This window comes from Cricetulus griseus, chromosome 6, assembly GCF_003668045.3.
Source record: "Cricetulus griseus strain 17A/GY chromosome 6, alternate assembly CriGri-PICRH-1.0, whole genome shotgun sequence".
NCBI lineage: Eukaryota > Metazoa > Chordata > Mammalia > Rodentia > Cricetidae > Cricetulus > Cricetulus griseus.
In genome coordinates, this window is record NC_048599.1 from 67,140,205 (window position 1) to 67,162,139 (window position 21,935).

General features: G+C 36.6%; 1 protein-coding gene across 1 annotated transcript in view; it reads left to right on the forward strand.

The window, feature by feature from the left end:
* The window catches only part of Ano3 (anoctamin 3), a 321,996-nt gene that overhangs the window by 23,097 nt on the left and 276,964 nt on the right, over positions 1 to 21,935 (forward strand). The window contains exon 2 of the mRNA XM_027422285.2: positions 12,489 to 12,563. Coding sequence (XP_027278086.2) covers positions 12,489 to 12,563 — 75 coding nt within the window. The remainder of the gene's footprint in view (positions 1 to 12,488; positions 12,564 to 21,935) is intronic.

Below are 21,935 nucleotides of genomic sequence, written 5' to 3' on the forward strand. Positions count from 1 at the left end.
ACACACACACACACACACACACACACACACACACACACACACACACACACACACACACACACACACACAGAGAGAGAGAGAGAGAGAGAGAGAGAGAGAGAGAGAGAGAGAGAGAAATTTAATTAAATTGTTGTCCCTAACAATTGGCATTACATAAAAGGGTTGTTTTTTTCTTTTCATTGGCAATTGATTTTATGTGCAGTGATTTATGCACAAAAAAATGTACTTCAGGTACCTGAGGTAAATGTGATCTCATTACAATGTGAGTTTGTTAAAACTGTGCTGCATCTGGAAGTTGGCAATTGCTTTACAATCCCAGAATGAATCTATTTCAAAAATGGAGGTGGTAAAAAATCTGCATGAAATGTTACAGCAACCATTGGCCATAGAATACTACCCTTCCCTTTAATGCTTGGATAGTTGCTTAATATTAAGAGCAGAGCAGCATATTTAAGTCACTGATACTCACAACTTGCTTATCTTTCATCATTTTAATAGGGAAAATAAAAATGTGGTCAGTAAGATAGCTCAGCTTGTAAGGGGACTTGATGACCCACAATCAATCCTGGGGCCCCATATGGTATAAGAAGAGAGCTGTCTGACCCCAAAGTTCACACGACCTCAGAATGTGGTTCTACTGACTAGATGGGTCAGTCTCCTCCAAAACAAAGATTAATTGTCTCATGAAGGGCAGAGATTATGAGAAATGATAGGGTGAGTCATTCTGTACAGCGTGACAAAAATTATATTACATGTGGAAAACTATAGATACTTCTAATAATTTGATTTGGTGAATAATTAGAATTGATGATGGATAGCAAAGGCTCTTCTGGTTGGGGAACACCCAACTTTCTAAATCCAGTAGAATTTTTAAAATTAAAAATACATTTCCATAATTTGTATATTAGTGGGGGCCGGATTTAATTATGAGGGATATTACCTTCTAAGCTACATAATCTCAGGTTTACTCTGAGTCCTTTCATATCATGAACTCAGCAATTTAAGCAGGAATACATCTGAATCTGAACATCACCTACAGATTCCACTGGGTACCCTCAGAGATAAGGGGCCATAATCAAGACAGTTTTGTTCATTTATTTTATTATTTAGATAAACTTAAGATTACCTGATTAAATATTTTAAGTCATATTTTAGGGGATAACTTCTGAGATTACTTTGTACAATTTGAAGATTGAAGTAACTGACCACTATGTTCTTACATATGAAACATTCCCAGGTCACTGGCTATTCCTCTTAAGTGTGTGTGTTAATCTTTCTCCGCCGTTTTCAATATTTGAGTCTCATAATTTCCCCTTTACCTTGCATAGTAAATAGGATCATAGTAAATAGTCATTTATGAGGAATTTTTATTTTTAAGAAAGAGAGTATTGCTCTATGTCTAATATCCATATATGAGTGAGTACATACCATGTTTGTCTTTCTGTGATTGGGTTACCTCATTTAGGATGGTTACTCACTCATATATGGATATTAGACACAGAGCAAAAGATTGGCAGCCTACAGTCTATACCTCCAGAGAAGCTAGGAAACATGGAGGATCATGAAAGAGACATACATGCGCCCCCACCCACCCCCGTGAATGGGAAAGGGAAGAACTCTGGAACAAATTGGGAACATGGGGGGAAAGGGGGGAAGGTGGGAGAAAGAGGAAGGGAGAAGAGGAGGGGGAGGAGAACATAAGGGATCAGGAAGATTGAATCCTTTGAATGCCCTTCCCCGATCATGAGAATGATGATTACCTTAAATGCCATCCTAGAGCCTTCATCCAGTACCTAATGGAAGCAGAAGCAGAGATCCACACACAGCTTGGCAAGGAGCTGAACTCCTGGAATCCAGTTGTAGAGAGGGAGGAATGATGAACAAAGGGGTAAAGACCATGCTGGGAAAACCCACAGAAACAGCTGACTTGAGCAAGTGGGAACTCATGGACACCAGTCTGATAGCTGGGGAACCAACATAAGACCAAACCAGGCCCCCTGGACAGTCTATGGAGCCTCTGGCAGTGGAAGCAGTATGTATCCACAGTGCACAAATGGACTTTGGGAGCCCATTCCCCATGGAGAGATACTCTCTTAGCCTGGATACTTAGAGGAGGGCTCAGGTCCTTCCCGAAATGACTTAGCATATTTTGATGATCCCTCATGGAATGCCTCAAGCTCCTTCGGGGGTGGTTGGGGGATGGGATGGGAGGTCGGTGGGTGGCTTGGGAGGATGGGATGGGAGGGAGAGGGAACTGGGATTAATGTGTAATATAAGATTATTTCTAATTTAAATAAAATTTATTTAAAAGAGAGAGAGAGAGAGAGTATTGGTCACTACTAGAAATAACCAGTGGGTGTCAGTGTTTCAACACAGAGAATATCTGGCTTGTTCTTAGCGTCTACAAGAGCTTGTGGAAGTCATAAACAACTGTAATGAATAATGGGCTGGGAGAATCTAGGGTCCCCTTATTTCACCCACATTAGCTACTGTAGATAGTCTGGACAGATTAACTGGCATCTTTTTTCTTCACTTGCCTACTTCAGTTTCAAAAGATTTTTTTTCTTTTATTTTTCTGTCATACATTACATCCCAACTGCAGTTTCCATTCCCTACACTCATCCCAGTGTCTTCTCCTACCCCAACATATACTCCTTCTCCATTTCACTTAAAAAAAAAGCAGGCCTCCAGAGGATATCCACAGAATATGGCCTAACAAGTTACAATAACACTAGGCACAAACCCTAACACAGGTGGCCTAGGAAAACCCAGAAGGAGGGAAAAGATCCCAAACAAAGGCGTAAGAGTCATAGTCACTCCAGCTCCCATTGTTGGGAGTCCCACAAGAACACCAAGATATAAAATCATGAGGTTTTGCAAGCAAAGAACTAGTTCAGAGTCATCCAGAGTCCTTGTTTATCACTTCAGTCTTTGTGAGTCCCTGTGAACTCTGCTTAGTTGATTGTATGAGTCATGTTCTCGTGGTATTCTTGCCAAGAACATACCCTCTGGCTCCTATAATCCCTCCTCCTCCTTTTCTAAAGGTTTCTGCTGGTTCTACCCAGTGTTTGCATCTGCTCTCATTAGTTGCTTGATGATAGTCCTCTGAGGATACTTGGAGTAGGCGCTGATCTAGTAGTATAGCAGATGGCAGATTATCATCAGTAATCAATTCAGTGTCTATTTTGCCAGTTGTATTTAGTTCTATCCTGTGTCTCTGGGTTGTCCTGCCTCTGGTTCCTGGTCATCCAGCCACTGTCAGGTATGACTTCCCTCTCCTGGTGTGGGCCTCAAGTTGGACTTCACAAGTTCTGCACCTCTATTACCCCCAATACATTTTACAGGAACGATAGATTCTAGGTGAAATGTTTTGTGGCAGGCTTAATGTGTGAGTGACACTGCTATGAGTTCTTTAAATATTTTGGATATTTTGAATTTGTTATTGTCTACTTTCTTAAGTTCTTTAAATATTTTGGATATTAGCCCTCTCTCAGTTTTGGAGTTGGTGAAAATCTTTTCCCATTCTGTAGGCTGCTGTTTTGTCCTTTTAACAGTGTCCTTTGCCTTACAGAAGCTTTTCAATTTCAGGATGCCCCTTTTATTGATAGTTGTTTTTAGTGCCTGTGCTATTGGTTTAAGAAATTGTCTCCTGTTCAAGGCTGTTTCTCACTTTCTCTACTATTAGGTTCAGTGTATTTGGTTGTATGCTAAGGTCTTTAATCCACTAGGATGGAGGTATTTATCTCAGTTCTTGAATATGTTTGGAATTTTAACAGATTCAATAACAATATCTCTTATTTTATCACCTGGATTGTGAACTAGCTTAAATAGGATACAAGAGAATTGGTGATGGATATTTAAACATTGTTGTTTAATGTTTAATGTTAACTGAGGAAAGCTACATGCAGTTAATTTAAAGTATATAGTCCAGTGACCTTGTCTACTTCCCTCTCCTGTTTCTGACACTGATCAGAGCTGTTCACTGATAATAAATACAGTCAGGAAACCCCAGGCCACCCACACACGACATTCCTCATACCACATATCTAGAGAGAACATAAAGAAATAGAGCAGAAAAACAAGATTGCCAAATCCAGTCTTTTTTCCCCATTTGGTCCTTTTCTTTCAAACTCTTATGTAATCCAGACAAATCAGGTTTTCCTCTGAAGAAAAAGAGGCCAAGGATGTTGTCTAAATTAAGTCACTCCCCATGAAAACATGATCGGGCAAGAGAATTATGAAAAACTACCTGTGTTTTAATATTTGAAATGTCAAACAAAATCATTATAGGTAGGTGATATAGTGGTAGGATTTACTGTCATGTGGTAGTTGTCTGGAGTATGTAAATCTAATTCATTGGTTCCTCTGGGTAATGGATTTTAAGCTGAACCATCACAGTATTCGTTACACATTGGAACATGTATATATTCATAAACATATAAAGACTATCATGTTATTAATACATTAGTACATATATATTAGTAAACAGAGAATTATATTCTTCATACATTAGTACATATGTATATATTTATAAACTTACAAACAGTGCCATAAAAGAAGAAAGAGTGCCCAAAATAGGCTAGAACAAAACAAAGCAGGTACCTACCAGTGTATGTTTGACATGAAATAATAATGGGGCTTCTGAGATGAGGAAGGTAACTAGCAGCTGTGGCTGGAGGATAGAGATTGAAGTTGAGGAGTAAACAAAGTGTGTAAAAAAAATCTCAGTGAAACCTGTTATGTGATATGTTGTATTGAAAGAAGCCAAAACTGAATAAAATGTTCCTTACACACAGGGAAACTGAGGACCAGAGGAGAAAGACCGACCAAAATTCAAAAGCACATAGGAAGAGTTTGAAGGACTAAATTGAAAGAAGCAAATGAAGCAATTTTGTTTAAATTTAAAAACAGAGGATAGAGAATGGGGAGTCAGTGAGGTGATACGTGGGGGTTGGTATGAAAGCTAGGGATATCTGCAAAAGCAGAAGAATTGGTCTTAGGAAAGAATAGAGCTAGTTGGTCTCAAGTAGCCGTGGGAAGGAGGGGTATATGACTACAGATGTGAGTAGGTGTGTGGAGACTGTGGAAGTTTCTTCACAGCACTTCAAGTGAGACAGGAAGCAAACTATCAGCTGAGACTGAGATTTGGAGAGGAGGTGTGGAAAGACAGTGTTTGAAAGTGAAGAAGATGACAAAATAGTTTTCTAGATAAATGAGAGAAAAAGTGTGTAGGGGGTGGGCCCTTCAGGGCCTGGTTAAAGTCTTCTTTATAAATATGAATATATTTAGTGGTAGCTTTTTTCTCATACAGTTGGGAACTATCTGCCCAGCCATGAGTGAATGCACGCACTCACAAACACAAAAAGACCAGACACAGACACACACAAGAATATTTAAGGATTTAAACTAATTTTTTTCGGTGTTGCATATAAATTGTGACAACCAACATTTTCCCTTGATTATTTGGTTTGTGTATGGGTTTTATTAAATATAAAATAAAAGTGATTATTTTTATTTAACATATGTATATTTGGGATTGAGACAACACCAATTTCTCTGCCAATAATGTAAGATAGACCTCATTTCTCTGTAAAATTAACTTTGACTATTATTGTATTATTAAAAATGCTGACAGCTTGATGGATAAATGATATTTTTTACTGTTTATTTACAAGTAAGAGTCCACACCCTCTTATTCAAACAGTCTTATATATGTCAAGGTATGATGTCATTCTAATTGTATTTTGATTTCCCTTGCATTCAGATTTAATATTCAGCTTAATAAAACTCGTGAAATTGATTTGAAATTTTCCTAAATTATAGTGAGACAATAAACTCAAGTATATACTCCTTCTGTACCATTAAGCAAAAAATACTGTGGCTAACTGCTTGGCAACCTGAGGATGTTTTACACTTTATGGGAGCTTTTTCAGGCATTACCAAGGTCTAGATGAATTTTAAGTTGCACCTTTGCTCCAACCAATCACACAAAACATACCATACAGGTATCTCATGTCATTTCATGCTTTCCATGTTTTGAATTCACATTTGTATATGATTACATAAATCACACATATTACTATATTTAAAGAAGCAACCCATCTACCCATATTTCTCACTAACTTTTCTTGATTAACGAAAGAACTTCTGTCAATTTATGTTTTATGAATTTTGTATTTACACCTATAATCTATTTCATATAAACTTAATGTTCATACTCATTGTTTTACTCATATTTGTATCACACATTCATCTGTACATGTGTGTTACAGATGTATGGAGTTGGGTGGCAGAAGTTTGATAAAAACACATGCCGTGTTCTGATGTTTGAATTCAATACATTGTGAATTTTAAAAATAAATAGCTCTTATGTAAACAAGTTAAATCAACTCATTTTTCAGAAACGTAAGTTAATAATAAAAAGTAAATTCTTCAAGGTTATACACTCAGTTTAGCAATGACTCACTTGCCATCTGAACTGACTCACTAGCTTTTCTGGAGACAAAAACAATATCACACACTGACAGCTCTGGCCTTAATCATGAAAAACAATAGAGAGATAAGTTGTATATTGCTATCAATAATGTGTGACTCACTATGGTTTGAAGATCATCATTCACCAGGTCAGTGAGTGGCTTCTGGCAATAGTGAAAAGTTCTGATTTCTCATTTTAAGTTGTCTGGCAATGGACATCCTCCCTTCGCGATGATTCTTTTTCAGTCCATGTAGATCCCCCAATGAAGAAGGACTTATAATAGACCCATTAACTTATTTATAGAGTTTTAATATGACTGATGTGATATAAGCTTTACTGCTATGACAGACAATAACATACACTTGGCCTTATAAAATTATAAATGATTAAATGAGTATCACAAAACTCAAGTTTGATAACATTCAGTAAATAATCTGGATATACTTACTTAGAAGCCCTCAATTTTTTTAAATTTATTTATTAGTTCTAGTTAGGGAACAAGCTTGTTTCACGTGTAAGTCCCTTCTCCCTCTCCCTCCCCTTACCCCCATCCCTCCTCCCCCAGGGGGGTAGGGCCCTCAACTGGGGCTCTGCAAAGTCCACCAAATCTTCCTGTGCTGGGCCTGGGCCCTTCCCCATGTGTCCAGAGCCAGAGTGTAACCCTTCACGTGGGATGGGCTCTCAAAGTCCCTTCTTGTACCAGGGAAAAATACTAATCCACCACCAGAGGCTCCCTGTAGTGCAGAGGCCTCCTTATTGACATCCATGTTCAGTGGTCTGGATCAGTCTTGTACTGGACTCCCCGACAGCATCTGGGGTCGATGTACTCTCCCTTGTTCAGGCCAACTGTTCCTGTGGGTTTCTCCAACCTGGTACAGACCCCTTCGCTCTTCATTCCTCCCTCTCTTCAACTAAATTCCCAATTTCAGCTCAGTGTATATCTGTAGATGTCTGTATGTCTGTCTCTGCTTCCATCAGGCACTGGATGAGGGCTCTAGGATGGCATAAAGAGAAGTCATCAATCTCATTTTAGGGGAATGGCTTTTAGATTATCCTCTCCACCATTGCCTGGATTGTCAGATCATGTCATCCTTGTAGGTCTCTGGAGATCTCCCTGGTTCCAGATCTCTTCTCGGACCTATAGTGGCTCCCTCTAATATGGTATCTCTCATCCTGCTCTCTCTCCTCTATTCTTCCCCCAACTCAACATTTCTGCCCCTCCATTTCCTCTCCTCTACTCCTCTTCTCTTGCTCTTATTGTAGCAGCTCCCTCCCCCCTACCCGCATGCTCCCAATTAGTTCAGGAGTTCATGCCACTTCCATTCATGGGGACAATTTATCCCTTAGAGTCCTTCATGTTTCCTAGTGTCTTTGGTGAACAGGATTATAGGCTGGAAATCCTTTGCTCTATGTCTAAAATTCATATATGAGTGAGTACATACCATGTTTGTCTTTTTGTGACTGGGTTACCTCACTCAGGATGGTTTCTTCTAGTTCCATCCATTTGCCTGCGAATTTCAAGATTCCATTGCTTTTTTCTGCTGAGTAGTACTCCATTGTATAGATGTGCCACATTTTCTCAATCCATTCTTCAGTTGAGGGGCTTCTAGTTGCTTCCAGGTTCTGCCTATTACAAACAATGCTGCTATGAACATGGTTGAACATATGTCCTTGTTGTATGAACATGCACTATTTGTGTATATACCCAAGAGAGGAATGGCTGGATCTTGAGGTAGACTGATTCCCATTTTTCTGAGCAACTGCCATACTGATTTCCAGAGTGGTCTTACAAGTTCACACTCCCACCAGCAATGGAAGAGTGTTCCTTTTTCTCCACATCCTCTCCAGCATAGATTGTCATTGGTATTTTTTTATTTTAGCCATTCTGACAGGTGTGAGGTAGTATCTCAGAGTTGTTTTGAGTTGCATTTCTCTGATGGCCAATGATTTTGAGCACTTTCTTAAGTATCTTTCAGCCATTTCAGATTCCTCTGTTGAGAATTCTCTATTTAGTTCTGCACCCCACTTTTTAATTTCATTGTTTGGTGCTTTGGTGGCTAGCTTCTTGAGCTCCTTATATATTTTGGAAATCAGTCCTCTGTCAGATGTGGGATCGGTGAAGATCTTTTCCCATTTTGTGGGTGGTCGTTTTGTACTACTGACTGTTTCCTTTGAAGCCCTAGTTTTAAGAAAATATTTAGAATCTCCTTTGTGTTTCTATCATAGATGACTCATTCATTTAAATTTCTTTAACAGGTATTAGATAGGTATTTTAATATATAACTTAATGTTTGGAAAAGCATATATGGGAGCTTGCATTTGAAATTGATGTTCATAGACAACATAACTTCTATAACTGTATTTAGTATCTCAGATTCTCAACCACTGAGCTGAAAATACTATTGTTTTCAACCACAGATAATCCATGCACAACTTTCACTTTTTCACTGTTTTCTTATTTCCTCTTCTAAACCAAAGTGGGTAATAGCTAAGAATCTGTCCTGGTCCTAACATTTTATTCAATCTCCTCTTCTCTTTTAAAAGGATGTTCATTACACAGATTCAACACTCATTATTGCATAACATCCCATTGCCTTCTGCCTCTCTCTCAAACCCCTGAATACCTGAGAATTGTCTTGAATTCAACCTAACATTGGTATGTTGGAAATTGTCATTGTATTTTATAAACACCTGGTTTCCTTCCTCATATTCTTGAATTGATTAATAAAAATATACATGATATTTTCTGAGTGTAAAAAATAACACTCAATATATCCCATCCCCTCAACTGGCCATCTTTTTCTCCTTGTTTACTCTCAAGCTGATGGAGATTTTGTTTCCTTTGTAGTTACTCATAGATCCCCTTCTCTACTGCCACAGTCTTTATTAGAAGCTCAGTCTGTCTTCAGGAATGCCTGAATAATCTGTGGAACTCTCTATTGTTAGTTTTCCACAATCAACTGCAGATAGTTGTCTAAATTTAACTTTTGAAACTTTCCTGCATGTACATTTTTTCTTCTTCATACCCATCTTCCATTCCTTCCCTCCAGCTTTTCCTACCCTATCCCAACACATCTCCCTCTTGCTCCCAAACTTTGTGTCTCTTACTCTTTGATATTATAATATAACTGTATCCTTCCCGGATCCTTTCCTCCCCTCAAAATCCTCCCAGATGTCCCACCTTGATTGGTTTCAAATTCATAGCCTCTTTTTTTTCATTATTTTGCATGCATATATGTTCAAGCATATACATATATATTCTTAAATACAATCTGTTCAGTCTGCATAGTGTTACTTGTGTGTATGTTTTGGGAAATGACCGTTTGATTTGGGATTACAAATTGGTAATGCAGTATTAAGCTTTTATTATTATTTTTAAATTTGTCTCTTGGAATCCTCTGATATTTCAAAAGGAGGTTTCTTTTGTCTGGTACTGTGGTCTTCCTTACACAGCCTATGGCTTTTGTGGGAAAAAATTATCACCTTGAATGTCTTAACTACACACACACACCACATGTCAGTGTGTTATATGAAAGTTTTGTTAAATATATAATAATATGTTTCCTTGTATCATTTTTTTCAAATAGCCTCACTGTTACTTATCTCTTCTTCTGTATTGTCTCTCCTCCCCAATTAATATCCCTCTGCTCTCCAGTTTCTCTCTTCACACATTCTGCATCCTTCTATTCTTACTCTCTTGATCTTGTGCATGTCTGTTATGTGTCCATGAATGTAACATCCATACTATGTCCAGAGACAAGCCTTTCATGGTACTCCCTATTCTATGACAAATGATCTTCTTAAAATTTATTTTCAATAATTAGGTCCCATTTCTAAATATTTTTCCAAGGTAGCTAATGATGTAACAGAAAAGGAAAACAATACAATTTTATTGTCCATCACATAATTGGCTTGAACTATGCCTGTTCTTTTTTTCTCATTTTATTTATTTTTTCAATTGAATTAGAAAGATTATTTTACATGTCAATACCAGTTCCCTCTCCCTCTCCTCCTCCCCTGCACCCCCAACTAACCCTACCTTTTTCATACCCTTTCTGCTCCCCAGGGAGGGTGAGGCCTTCCCTAGGAGGTCTTCAGAGTCTTGCACAATCCTCTTCATTTCCTTGAGATTCTGTCAACAGGCTTGTTGAACACAGTTTTCCTTTCTTTCCTCTCTGAAACCATTATCTTTTCTGACTCTTCATATCTTTTCTTTATTTCTAGCACTTACAAATAGCATAATTGTATCTTGTTATACCATGTTTGGTTCATATTCCTGAGAGGCCTGCTCTTTTCTGAAGGGAAAGAGAGGAGGAGTGTGTGGAAGGGGCTGACTTGGAGAAGTGGAGGGAGTGAAAACTGTGGTTGGGATGCTTTGCATGAGATAAGGACAAATTAAATAATTATTATGCTGATTTTCAACATCTAGTTTTTATCTGTTAAAACTCATTTAACTAAATAGCAGTCTGCAAAAACACAGAAGTCCTGGGTAAGAAAGAATGATGAAGATACTGAGATTTAAGCAGAGCTCAATGATAAGTTGCATCACTCATGGTCACATGTGGCAAATGTTAAGTCTATAGGTTTCAGGTTGACAATCTGTGAAGTAAGATATGTTGAATTGGTTTGACTCAATTGTCTGTTTCTATTTTATCTCACAGACTATTATTTCAAGGAATTTCAGTACAGAGTACACATTAGTGGTATAGAGGTGATGAGGTAGACTACTGTATTCAAACTTATCTAGTGAACACTAAGTTCATTAATCCCACACTCACATTAAAGCATTCAAGTGTCAGAATAAAAAAATGGATACAGACTGTATTGTTTTGTTTTTCTCTTCTGGAATGATTCCTAAAAATACTAGATGAAAATTTGAGAGATTTTTATTTAAGTATTAAAAAAAACCTGGTAAACACAGGTTATAGTGTCAATCATTCATAAAGTGGGTAAAACATACATAAACAAAGGTATAGGTGAAATATTGGGCATTACAGACTGTTGATTATTATCATTTTACTGAATATGTGCTATGAGACAAGAACTATACCACAGGTTTAATTTATATAAAACTTGTCAATACATATGTGCCAACTCTAATTTTTGCAACAATATTTCAATGTAGTTACAAGTACTTTTTCCTCCCTCCCCTCTGCCTACCTCTCCATCCCTCCCTCCCACCTACCTCCCTGTCTTTCTTCTTTTCTTTCTTGTGTATGCATATGAATATCAGAAGACAACTTGTGGAAGTCAGTATTCTCTTTCCACTACGTGGGTCCGGATTTTCAAACCCTGGTCACCAAACCACAGTGGCCGGTTGAGCCATGGAACCTTGCTCCAAACCTGACTTTTATGTTGGTGCTGGAGAGTGAAATAACCCTCACAATTGCATAGCAAATACTCTACTGACTGAATTATCTACCTATATAAGAAATTCTTTTCTAAAAGTCATAAGAATCACCAAATATTAATTTTAATTTGGGAAAATGACCTTGAAGCATCACTTAGAGCTGTATTTTAAAGCATAGATTTTACTGACAGTTAGGACAAACAGACCATTCTAGTATGGATGAATAAATCCAAAGAAACTGGAGTTAAGGAAGTGCAATCATGGTTATGGAATTTTGGTGGCTATGAAGAAGATCATTTAAGCAGGGAAAATGGTACAGCTTTTGAGGTTGGGAGTGCAGGATACAAAACAAGCATGTTATTCACATTGGGAGAATATAATAGGAAAATCTGGCCATCCTATGCTTTCTCAAAGATGACAGCTAAATCAGCTTACATAACATCGAAGGGGAGCCTACCCACCTGGTTACTTTTTAATTCAATTTACTGAAGGCTGTATCTTCCTACACACTTCTTTAGAGTAACTTCAACCTATTTCACATAGTAGTTTTACTGCAGCTACAGTAAATACAATAACTCTTTTTTTCATGGTAATTTTCTGTTCTTTCTGGTCTACTGAATTTTGAAGAAAATTTTTATCTTATTCTTTTGTTCTCTCTCACAGATGTGCAAAAGTTGTACTCATCTTGTCAGGGGCTTGAGAAGAATATGTGGGAAGCCCAAGGCAAATACAATGAAGGTAAGATCTGGGGTTGAAGTTTTAGGTGCTACCACCAACTCAAAGCCCCATTATAATGTGAGAGCAAATTGGGAAGTTTTATTCAATGTGAAATTTTAAAATAAAATATTATTTTCACATTTCATATAATGCTGTAGCTTATAGAGTAGATTGCAAAACAAACTCATACCTACTGTTTAATTATTTCATCAAAGCCTAAACTTCTAATATAATTTCCTGAACTTATAAACTTTCAACTCAAGATCTTATACACACAGTATTGATATATTCATTGTTAAAAGATATTTACATCTGAAAACAATACTGTAATCTCTATAACAATGAATAATCAACAAAAACTACTGTATAAATCATGTACTAGATATGTGTTTAGAGACTTACATAAAATAATGTACATTATATGAGTTCCTGATGTAATTTGTATGCATGAGTACATGCTATCTATGTATAAAAGATCCAATTTCTCTATGAAATATTTGGAAGCTAGACATAAACACATGACAACTAAAATAATTTTAATTAAAAGCAAATCCAATGAACAGCAATTTTTAAATAAGAAATTCCAATCCAACAAGTTAACAAAGTTAGTGTTTACTATTAGAACTAAAGAATAAGTCACTCAAATATTAGAGTTCAGGAGCCTGGAGAGGTGACTCAGTGGTTAAAAGCACTTGATGCTCTTCCATAAGACCCGTGTCTGGTCCCAACACCCACATGGTGCCTCACAACCACCTGTAACTACAGTTTCCACAACACCCTACACACACACACACACACACACACACACACACACACACACACACACACAATCTCATGCATATAAACAAAAAAATAAATGTCTTTTTTTAAGTGATAGAGGTCAAACAAGAAAAAATAAAGCAAAATGGCAATTTCTGTCAGGAAAATATTTCACAGAAGTCTATACTTAAATCCAAGAATGCCCAATATTTAAGGAGAAAATCAAGATGAATACATTTGATAGTAAGAGCCAAATCCTGTCTGTAAGGATAACTCTTTCTGCCAAATCGCCCAAGCCATGCTCCCATGTGGGTGCTCAAAATAACGTACAGAGACTTATATTAGTTACAATGCTGATGGCCAATGACTAGGAGTTCTTATATGCTTGCTCAGTCTTAAGTATCAACCATAGTCATTAATCTAAACATGGTGTAAACCTTCAGAGGTTTTTCTTCATCTGAATCTGTCTTTATTGTAAATCTTTACCATTTTCTGGCCACGCAGTCTTTTATCTGCTAAATAACATTGCTAAAAGAGCCTTATGGTTTTTTCCACTTATGCTGAGTCAGGAAGCCTCTCTTAAAAGAACCCCAAGCCTCTGCTTGTCTCTAGCAAACAGAGACCACCTGAGAAAATGCTACTACCAAGAAGTCCTGCTAATTTCTTTCTTTTGATTATAAAATCCCTTTTTAAGCTTTTGTGAAGTTTTTATGTGGAAGTTTGTAAAACCACATCCTGACATTATATAGATAATTTACCTTACCTTGATTCTGGGTCTGACCAAATTGGCTTGTTTCTTTGTTGTTTGAGTCAGAGTTTTTTCTAAATAGCCTTGGTTGCTCTGGAACTCTCTCTCTGGACACTAGGCTGACTTCAAACTCAGAAATCTTCCTGCTGCTACCTCTCAAGTTCTGAGATAAACAGCATTCACAACCACCAGACAACCAGTCTTTAGATTAAAGTATGTTACCAGTGTATCAGTGTGTATGCTGTAATATGCTTGTTTGGGCAACATATATTCTAGGTGCGCAGTAAGACTTCCAGTGTCTCAGGAGTGTTATTTTCCATACTATAACAATCACTTTATTAATAATTCATTGTAATTAATAATAAATCTTATAAACACAGTTATTAGGACTCTACTTTTGTTTTTTTTTTTAACTGTCTGTTCTGTTTATCCAAAATCAGATTTCTCAGCTTGTAACTGAGGATCAATGTCTCATCTTATATTAGGTAAAGGCTATCGCTAAATGCCTCTCTCTAACTAGGTTTTGTCTAGTGTGAAATTTTCTTTTACTTTTTGTTGGGGTGGGGTGGTGGAAGTAAAGGGTTATGAACTCCAGGCTGGCCTGAATCATTGGATCTTCCTGACTCTACCAATAGCATGGTGGGATTATAGGGATTATAGGGATGGATAACCATGGTCAGCTTTGATCTTCTTTCTAAAGTATTTTCTGGTGTACTATATTGCCTCTAAGTAGATCTCCTTCAGTAAGATGTGTATAAAGGTTAAAATTAGGAATTTTGTCAGACAAATGTAAAACTGGTAGAATTTGAGATGTCGATTACAAGAGAGGAATGGTGAATTCAGAAATAATTATACAAGTAAAAACAGGCTCTTAAGTAATACTGAGGATAATAAAAAATATTAGGAGGAACCCATATCATTTTTTGTATGTGTCAAACACTGGTTTTGGTTCTCTAATTAATGCCCTTTGTAGTCACTCATCAGCTCCTCCACACAAATTTATGGTCTTATACTGATAATGAAGTTTTGTTTGTATAAATAAGGACCAGATATGGGAAATAACTTCTCTGTGCTCTAGCTCTTGTGAAGCATCCAGCACAGAAGACTGCCCCAACATGTGTTTAAGCCAGTATAAAGTCTTTATTATCTGTCAAGCAACTACACTGCATGTTTGGGATCATAATGTAGCTCTGAGCCTCTCTCATGGTGAGGTTTTAACAACAAAAAATTCATTCTGACTTGACATACTTCAGTTAACAATAACAGTTAATTAGAAGCATAACTACAGAAACCAAATAGCATGGGTAGTGAACTCAGATTTTGATGGATTAGGTCTTTCCTTCTCCTGTTGGCCATTGGTTCAGGCTCTATGCTGAGTTTTACAGCCTGGATGATACTTCCATCATTCACTCTGTTATGCCATGTTCTGAGACCCTATTATATAGCCACTTCCACACTTAGAGGAAGCCAAATCATGACTTGAAGGCATGAATTTCTGTCAAAGATACTTGAGCTTTTTAGATGCTAGCATGATCCTTTGAAATTTTTGACATGTAAAATTCCCACAAAATCCAGATCTCAGATTAAATTACCAAAAAGAAAGAGGACTTATCTTTTGTCTCATACCTATTCAAGAGTAATCATCTTTACAGGACAGGCTAACGACCTGTATATTCATGAATAAATTACCAAAGGGTATTGAGAAAACTTACTAATCACCTTTCATTGATTGTTTTAATTAAAAATTTCCAATTTTTATCAAATAATGTATGACTGTATTTCCTGGAATAACAATTATTGACTCCAAGTTGGGACTAAAATGTCTTTGTGTCTTAATAGAATCCAGGTAAGTAACTAAACAGTCACATGGATATTTTGAAAGTCTGATCAAATAGTCAAAAAGTCAATGATTTATCAAAAGCCTCTTTCTACCTTAAAACACCACTTATTATTCTTGATATTACAAATAATGAGCAAAATAATACAATTTCTTTCTACTTCCTTAGTAAATTCTGTTTAAATGAGTCATGAATTCTTTCCATTAGTTTATTTTTAAGATGACACAATTAACTACACACATATATGGTATATATGATACGTATCACTGTACAAGTATATAACATGTTATGATCTAATTAGGCTAATTAGCATTTCCCTTTATCTGTATCTAACTCCACTGTATTTGGAAGCTTTCAATTCTTATACTTCTTTGAAAAACATTATATTATTGATTATTATGAATTATAGTTATCAATGCTGTGCTGTAGAACACCAGGACTCACTCTTAGGACTATAATTTAAACTTCATAGTTCCAAAACAGAAGTCACTCCTATTTGCCCTGTTCCTAGATAAGATGCTAGAAAGGCTCAATATTTACACAAGCCACTTCATTCCTTCAAGAAAAGACAGAAACAAACCTGCATAGAATATGTGTTTTTATTTTCTTAGGGTAGATAGTTATTCACTGCCTCATTTGTTACACCATTGCTGTTGGTCTCCTTTGCAAAAGAGCTTGGTGTCACTAAACAGAAAGACACTGAAAGGGATATCAGACTCAAAACTCAAAGCTGAATACTGACTCAGACTGATATATTGAATAAGACAGTGACCTTTCAAGCCACCTAACATTTTTGAGGCGTGTGTTTGTGTGTGTGTATGTGTGTATGTGTGTGTGTGTGTGTGTGTGTGTGTGTGTGTGTGTGTGTGTGTGTGTTTCTGTGTAATGAAATGTAAGATTTATGTGAGCATTGTGATAATTAATTAGGATTTTAATAATATTACTAAGTCCAAGCATTTTCATTATTACATCATATCAAAAGAGTTTATTTTGATTTGTCAGGTAAAATGGCATTATAAGTCACAATTTTTAAGGAGCTGTGTAAGAAGTAGAAAAGAAGCAGGCTATGTCTAAATATTAAGTAATATATGTAGCAGCACAGATTAAGATACACTGGACTAAATTAAATATAAGTTAATTTTATTCAGGGAGAAGTCACTTACATAAGGAAAAGTAAGAGCATCTAACCTAAAGACCTATGCCAGTGAAGCACCAATAGCAAATGGCAAGAATTACATATCCAGTCCTAGGGGAAAGGCATTACAGAGATTGATAAGAGTTGCCCTAAGCTGGGAAGCTTAAGTCTTGTATCTAAAATTTCTATCTAGGAAGAGAGAACAATACTTATGACAGTCTAATCTTCAACCACATCAAAGACCTGAGAAGGAAGATAACAATACTAAGGATACTTTTCCTTCTCCATAGTGCATACTTGATATTTGCTATGTATATCTTTGTATAAAGTTTTGTATCAATTCTAAATACTTTCTTTAGACTAAAGGGGGAATTGTAGTGAGATATCCATCGGCCAGGTGCACTGACCAATGCTGTTTAGGCATGGTCACAGGTGCAGATATGATGGAGAAGGCTAGGTCTGGGGTTCTAGACCCCAGCTCACCCTCTTGGTTCTGGTTGGGTCACAGAGAGCAGTCTGGGTGTTGATTCTTGGAGCTGGAACTTGCGGGTCATTGGTTCCTTATGTAAGTGACTTCTCCCAGAATAAAATTAACATATATTTAACCTAGTGCCATGTATCTTACCTGTGCTGCTACAAATATACATGTAAACAAGCACATCATATCTACGTTTTAGGACCATATATTTATATACAGATACCTAAATGTTGTAACAAAAATAATGAAAAAATTCAGCCATAGATTTGAAAGAGAGGCAAGGAAGGGTATATGAGAGCATGTGGGCAAGGGCAGGAGAAAATAATGAAATTATACTATAATTTTAAAAACTTAAAAGAGGTAATCTTGTGGATGTAGTATAGAATGAAACAGAACCAGTGGTGTGTGTGTGTGTGTGTGTGTGTGTGTGTGTGTGTGTGTGTGTGTGTGTGATTTATTCCTTCACTGTCCAAAGTCATGTTAATGTCCCTCAGTTCTGGCACAGCCTAGAGTCAACTGGGAAGTGAGTGAAATGAAGGATTGCTTAGATCAGGCTGGTCAGGTTGTCCTGTGGTCATTCCTGCTCATTTATTTTCTTAGATTGATGGGAAGAAATTAGACATGATTGTACATGGTACCATTTTATGGGCTTCCTCTTGAATTATATAAAAATAGAGAAAGCCAGTTGAACACATGCATGCTTTATTATCTCTTTGCTCTTGGTTATGCTGTGATTAGCCTCTCTGGGCTCCTGCATTGACTTCCCCACAATAATGGAATATAACCTGGAATTGCAAGCTAAATAAACCCTTTCTTCTGTTACAAAAAATAAATGGATTGTTTGGAATGTTGTGCAGAAATGTGGGAAGGCTCCCTGTCATCATAATGGAGAGAGAACATAGCCATCTACTTCATTATTTTTCTCTTTTTCAGCCTTCATCTCTGTTGCTTTCTTTGTCTTTCCAAGGTCAGATTATCTGGGCTCCCCAAGGCTCAATTATATGGGTCCTTTCTCTCTATAAGATCCAGGGCTGGCAAGGCTCACAGGAAAAGATCTAGTATTAAATTTATTCAGAGACATTTATATAATCACTTCATTTTAATCATTTTCAACAGTAAGTGTTCAGTGACTACAATGAGTCAAAGAAATCAATAAAAATATATTACCTAATCCACCTTCCAAGCCAAAAAACTCAAGTGCCCTAAATGCAGAACCAGTATCAACATTTTTCTCCTCATCTCACTCCTCCTCCTACTTCCTCCAACTGTTCTATTTCTTCTTGCTATTCAGTGTGCCATAACTTTGCACTGGAGAATTAAAATTAGTAATCACTTGTATTAATACTGAGTTTCATAAATATATATTATTCTTTCCATATCTCACATGTGATATTTTTGCTCTGTCTGTAAAACTCAAGCAGACCTGTAGCTATGTCTTTGGAATGAATAAGGAGACAGTTGTAGATTGTCATACTTATATGTGGTTTCTAAAATGTTTCATCTACTTACCAATCAGTCCATGCATGTCTATGTATTATCTGTTATTTCTTACATTGTTATCACTCAGTCTTATAATGATCAAATTCACCACAGCATCTCAAAATCCACTTTGTTTATAGATTCTGTTTGCTTACCACTAAAATTTCTTCAGCTTGAAACTTCTCATGTTGTTTTTGGCACTGTCCTGAAGTCTTCCCTTCAAATTCCCAGACAGGGATCAACCTGAAGCTCAGAATATCCAATCCTTTCAAAGACTTGGCCCAACATGTGGGTGGTATGGACAGTCTCTTCTACCACAAAAGAAATTTTTAAAAAAATCAATCTATACTTTACTTGAGAAGAAGCATTGTTATGATAAATCTTTCTGTCAAAACATGCCCAAGCCCTACTGCCACATGGGTGGTCTCCACCAGCTGCCTGAGTTCTGCTCACTGAGTTAGGGCCCCAAATAGTACACAGAGACTTCTATTATGGACAAATGCTGCTTGGCCAATGACTAGGATTCTCATCTGTTAGTTCAGTCTAATTTATCATAAATCTATATATTTTATATGACTTATCAGACACCTTCCATTGGCGTCCTCCCTTGTCAGTGGATCACATGGCACTGCTGGAGGAAGAGCCAAGGGGAAAAGGGACCACTTCCTGCTTGTTCTTCCTTAAATATGAGTCTCCCTGCTATGTCACTTCCTGCCTGGTTCACCACTTCTTTACTACATTTCCCAGAATCCTCCTGGACTCCTAGTCCTGCCTAACTTGCTGCCTCATTGGCCAAATAGTACTTTATTCAACAATCAATAAGATGAAAATACACAGTACATTCCCCATCAAAGCATGATGGATGAGTTGGAGTCAGGGTGGAAAAAAGGCATTGGCTGTTCAGTTGAGCAGCCTTTTATGATGTTTTAAACAGACATTTGCATTTTCTAAAAAGAAGCTAAAAAAAGTTAACTATGTTTTCAAGCCCTTTTCTTTCTTTCTTTCTTTCTTTCTTTCTTTCTTTCTTTCTTTCTCTCTTTCTTCCTTCCTTTCCTTCCTTTCTTTCTTTCTTTTTTTTTTTTTTTGGTTTTTCGAGACAGGTTTCTCTGTATAGCTTTGGAGCCTATCCTGGCACTCAAACTCACAGATATCTGCCAGCCTCTGCCTCCCAAGTGCTGGGATTAAAGGCATGCACCACAAACACCCAGTTATTTTCAAGCCCTTTAACAAGGTAAAACATTGGTAAAACAGATTAAGCAACTCCATACTCAGATTTGTATCTATTGGATGCTCTGCTGTATGACATTGACATTGAATAGCTAGTAGCCATTCCTCATGATTTTACTAAGGTTGTCATCTCTCCATTAGAGGAAAGGGTATAAATAGGCCTGAACTGATAATAAATTAATCTCCTGCTGTTTACAAATAGGATATTTGTCTCTGTGTGAATACTAGATGGAGACACCAAAATTTACCAGGAAGAGTTTCTCATTTCACACCTGTGGGTCTCATTGAGAATAATGATAGATAGTGACCCCTTTCATTCTAAAAAGAATAAGCCATGGGCTGTGGATGTAGCTCAGTGACAGCATATATTTAGCAAGAAGTACATAGGTTTGATCTATAGTAAAATATAAATAAAAAATATGTATTCACACTAGTGCTGGGCAAAACCTGTCTTAGCTATTGACACACTAAAATTTCACAGATGTGGGTATGTGTTTGTGTGTAAATAACTGTGCTGTTTAATAAAAATAACTGAAATGCTGTATAATAATAATGTAGCCAGACTCACGATAAACTAGCTGATTTCAAAATTAGAACTATTTTCAATAATTTAAACCTGTTTTAAGTTCAAAGTTCTATTTTTGCAGATACTGAGACAAAGTTTTGAGTAAATAAGTTCTAGTCATAGAAAAATCCTGGGACACAGTACAAAATTTCCTGAGATCCTTTAAGGTCAAAACTGCCTATGTACTCAGCTGTTATCTGTGTTTGGAAACCAGAGACTAAGTATTATACTATATATAACCATACTAAAGGTACAATTTAGTGACACATCTCTTGGGAGAAATAGAAAACTTAGCACATGATTAATACTTAAGAAGACACGACTAACTGGCATAAAGGAATCAGAGAACAACCCATGGTTTGAGTTAATTAAGTGCTAACTTTCTTAGTGAAGATTAGGATGTTCAGAAGACATCGTGTGTGGGCTAGTGTATTCAGACAAGGAAGGGCCTTGAAAAACTTGACTAGTGAGCAGCAGATGGAGAACAATCTCTCTCTCTCTCTCTCTCTCTCTCTCTCTCTCTCTCTCTCTCCCTCCCTCTTTTCCTATCCCCTGTGGTTACATAGAAGGGATTGAAATTAGGAAAAGAAAAAGGGAAAATAATATAATTATATTTTAATGTAAATTTTTTAAAAGTGGAAAATAGAGGAAGGTGACATTTTGTCTATTTAATACATATTTTATATGCATATACTAAATATATGTAATATGCATATATATTCATACCTTTGCATATGTGTATGTATGTATGTATGTTTAAGCTAAGGATCTATATTGACAAAAACTGGTATCTTGTTACAAAATCATTAGGCTAGACTGTGAGATGCCTTTAATGTTCAGTTTTTTCCTCCATATATAAACACAACTTTACAGATATCATAATTATGGTAATGCATATTCTTTTGCATGTGCAGTCACTTCTCTCCATATCTTTTTCTCTTCAGCCTTATTTATACACCCACCTATGTTAAGTAGTATTCTACTTTATATATGTTCTAATTTGAATAATTAAATAGATTTCATGGTAGGATAAATATGGTATATTTATGGTATTTTCAATGTTTTGCAACCACAGTCAATGATTTAACTGACACCCTGTCATATGAGTCATTATTTGTTGGCTGTTTTGTTTGTATGAATTGTCTTCCAGGACATTCTTGCATA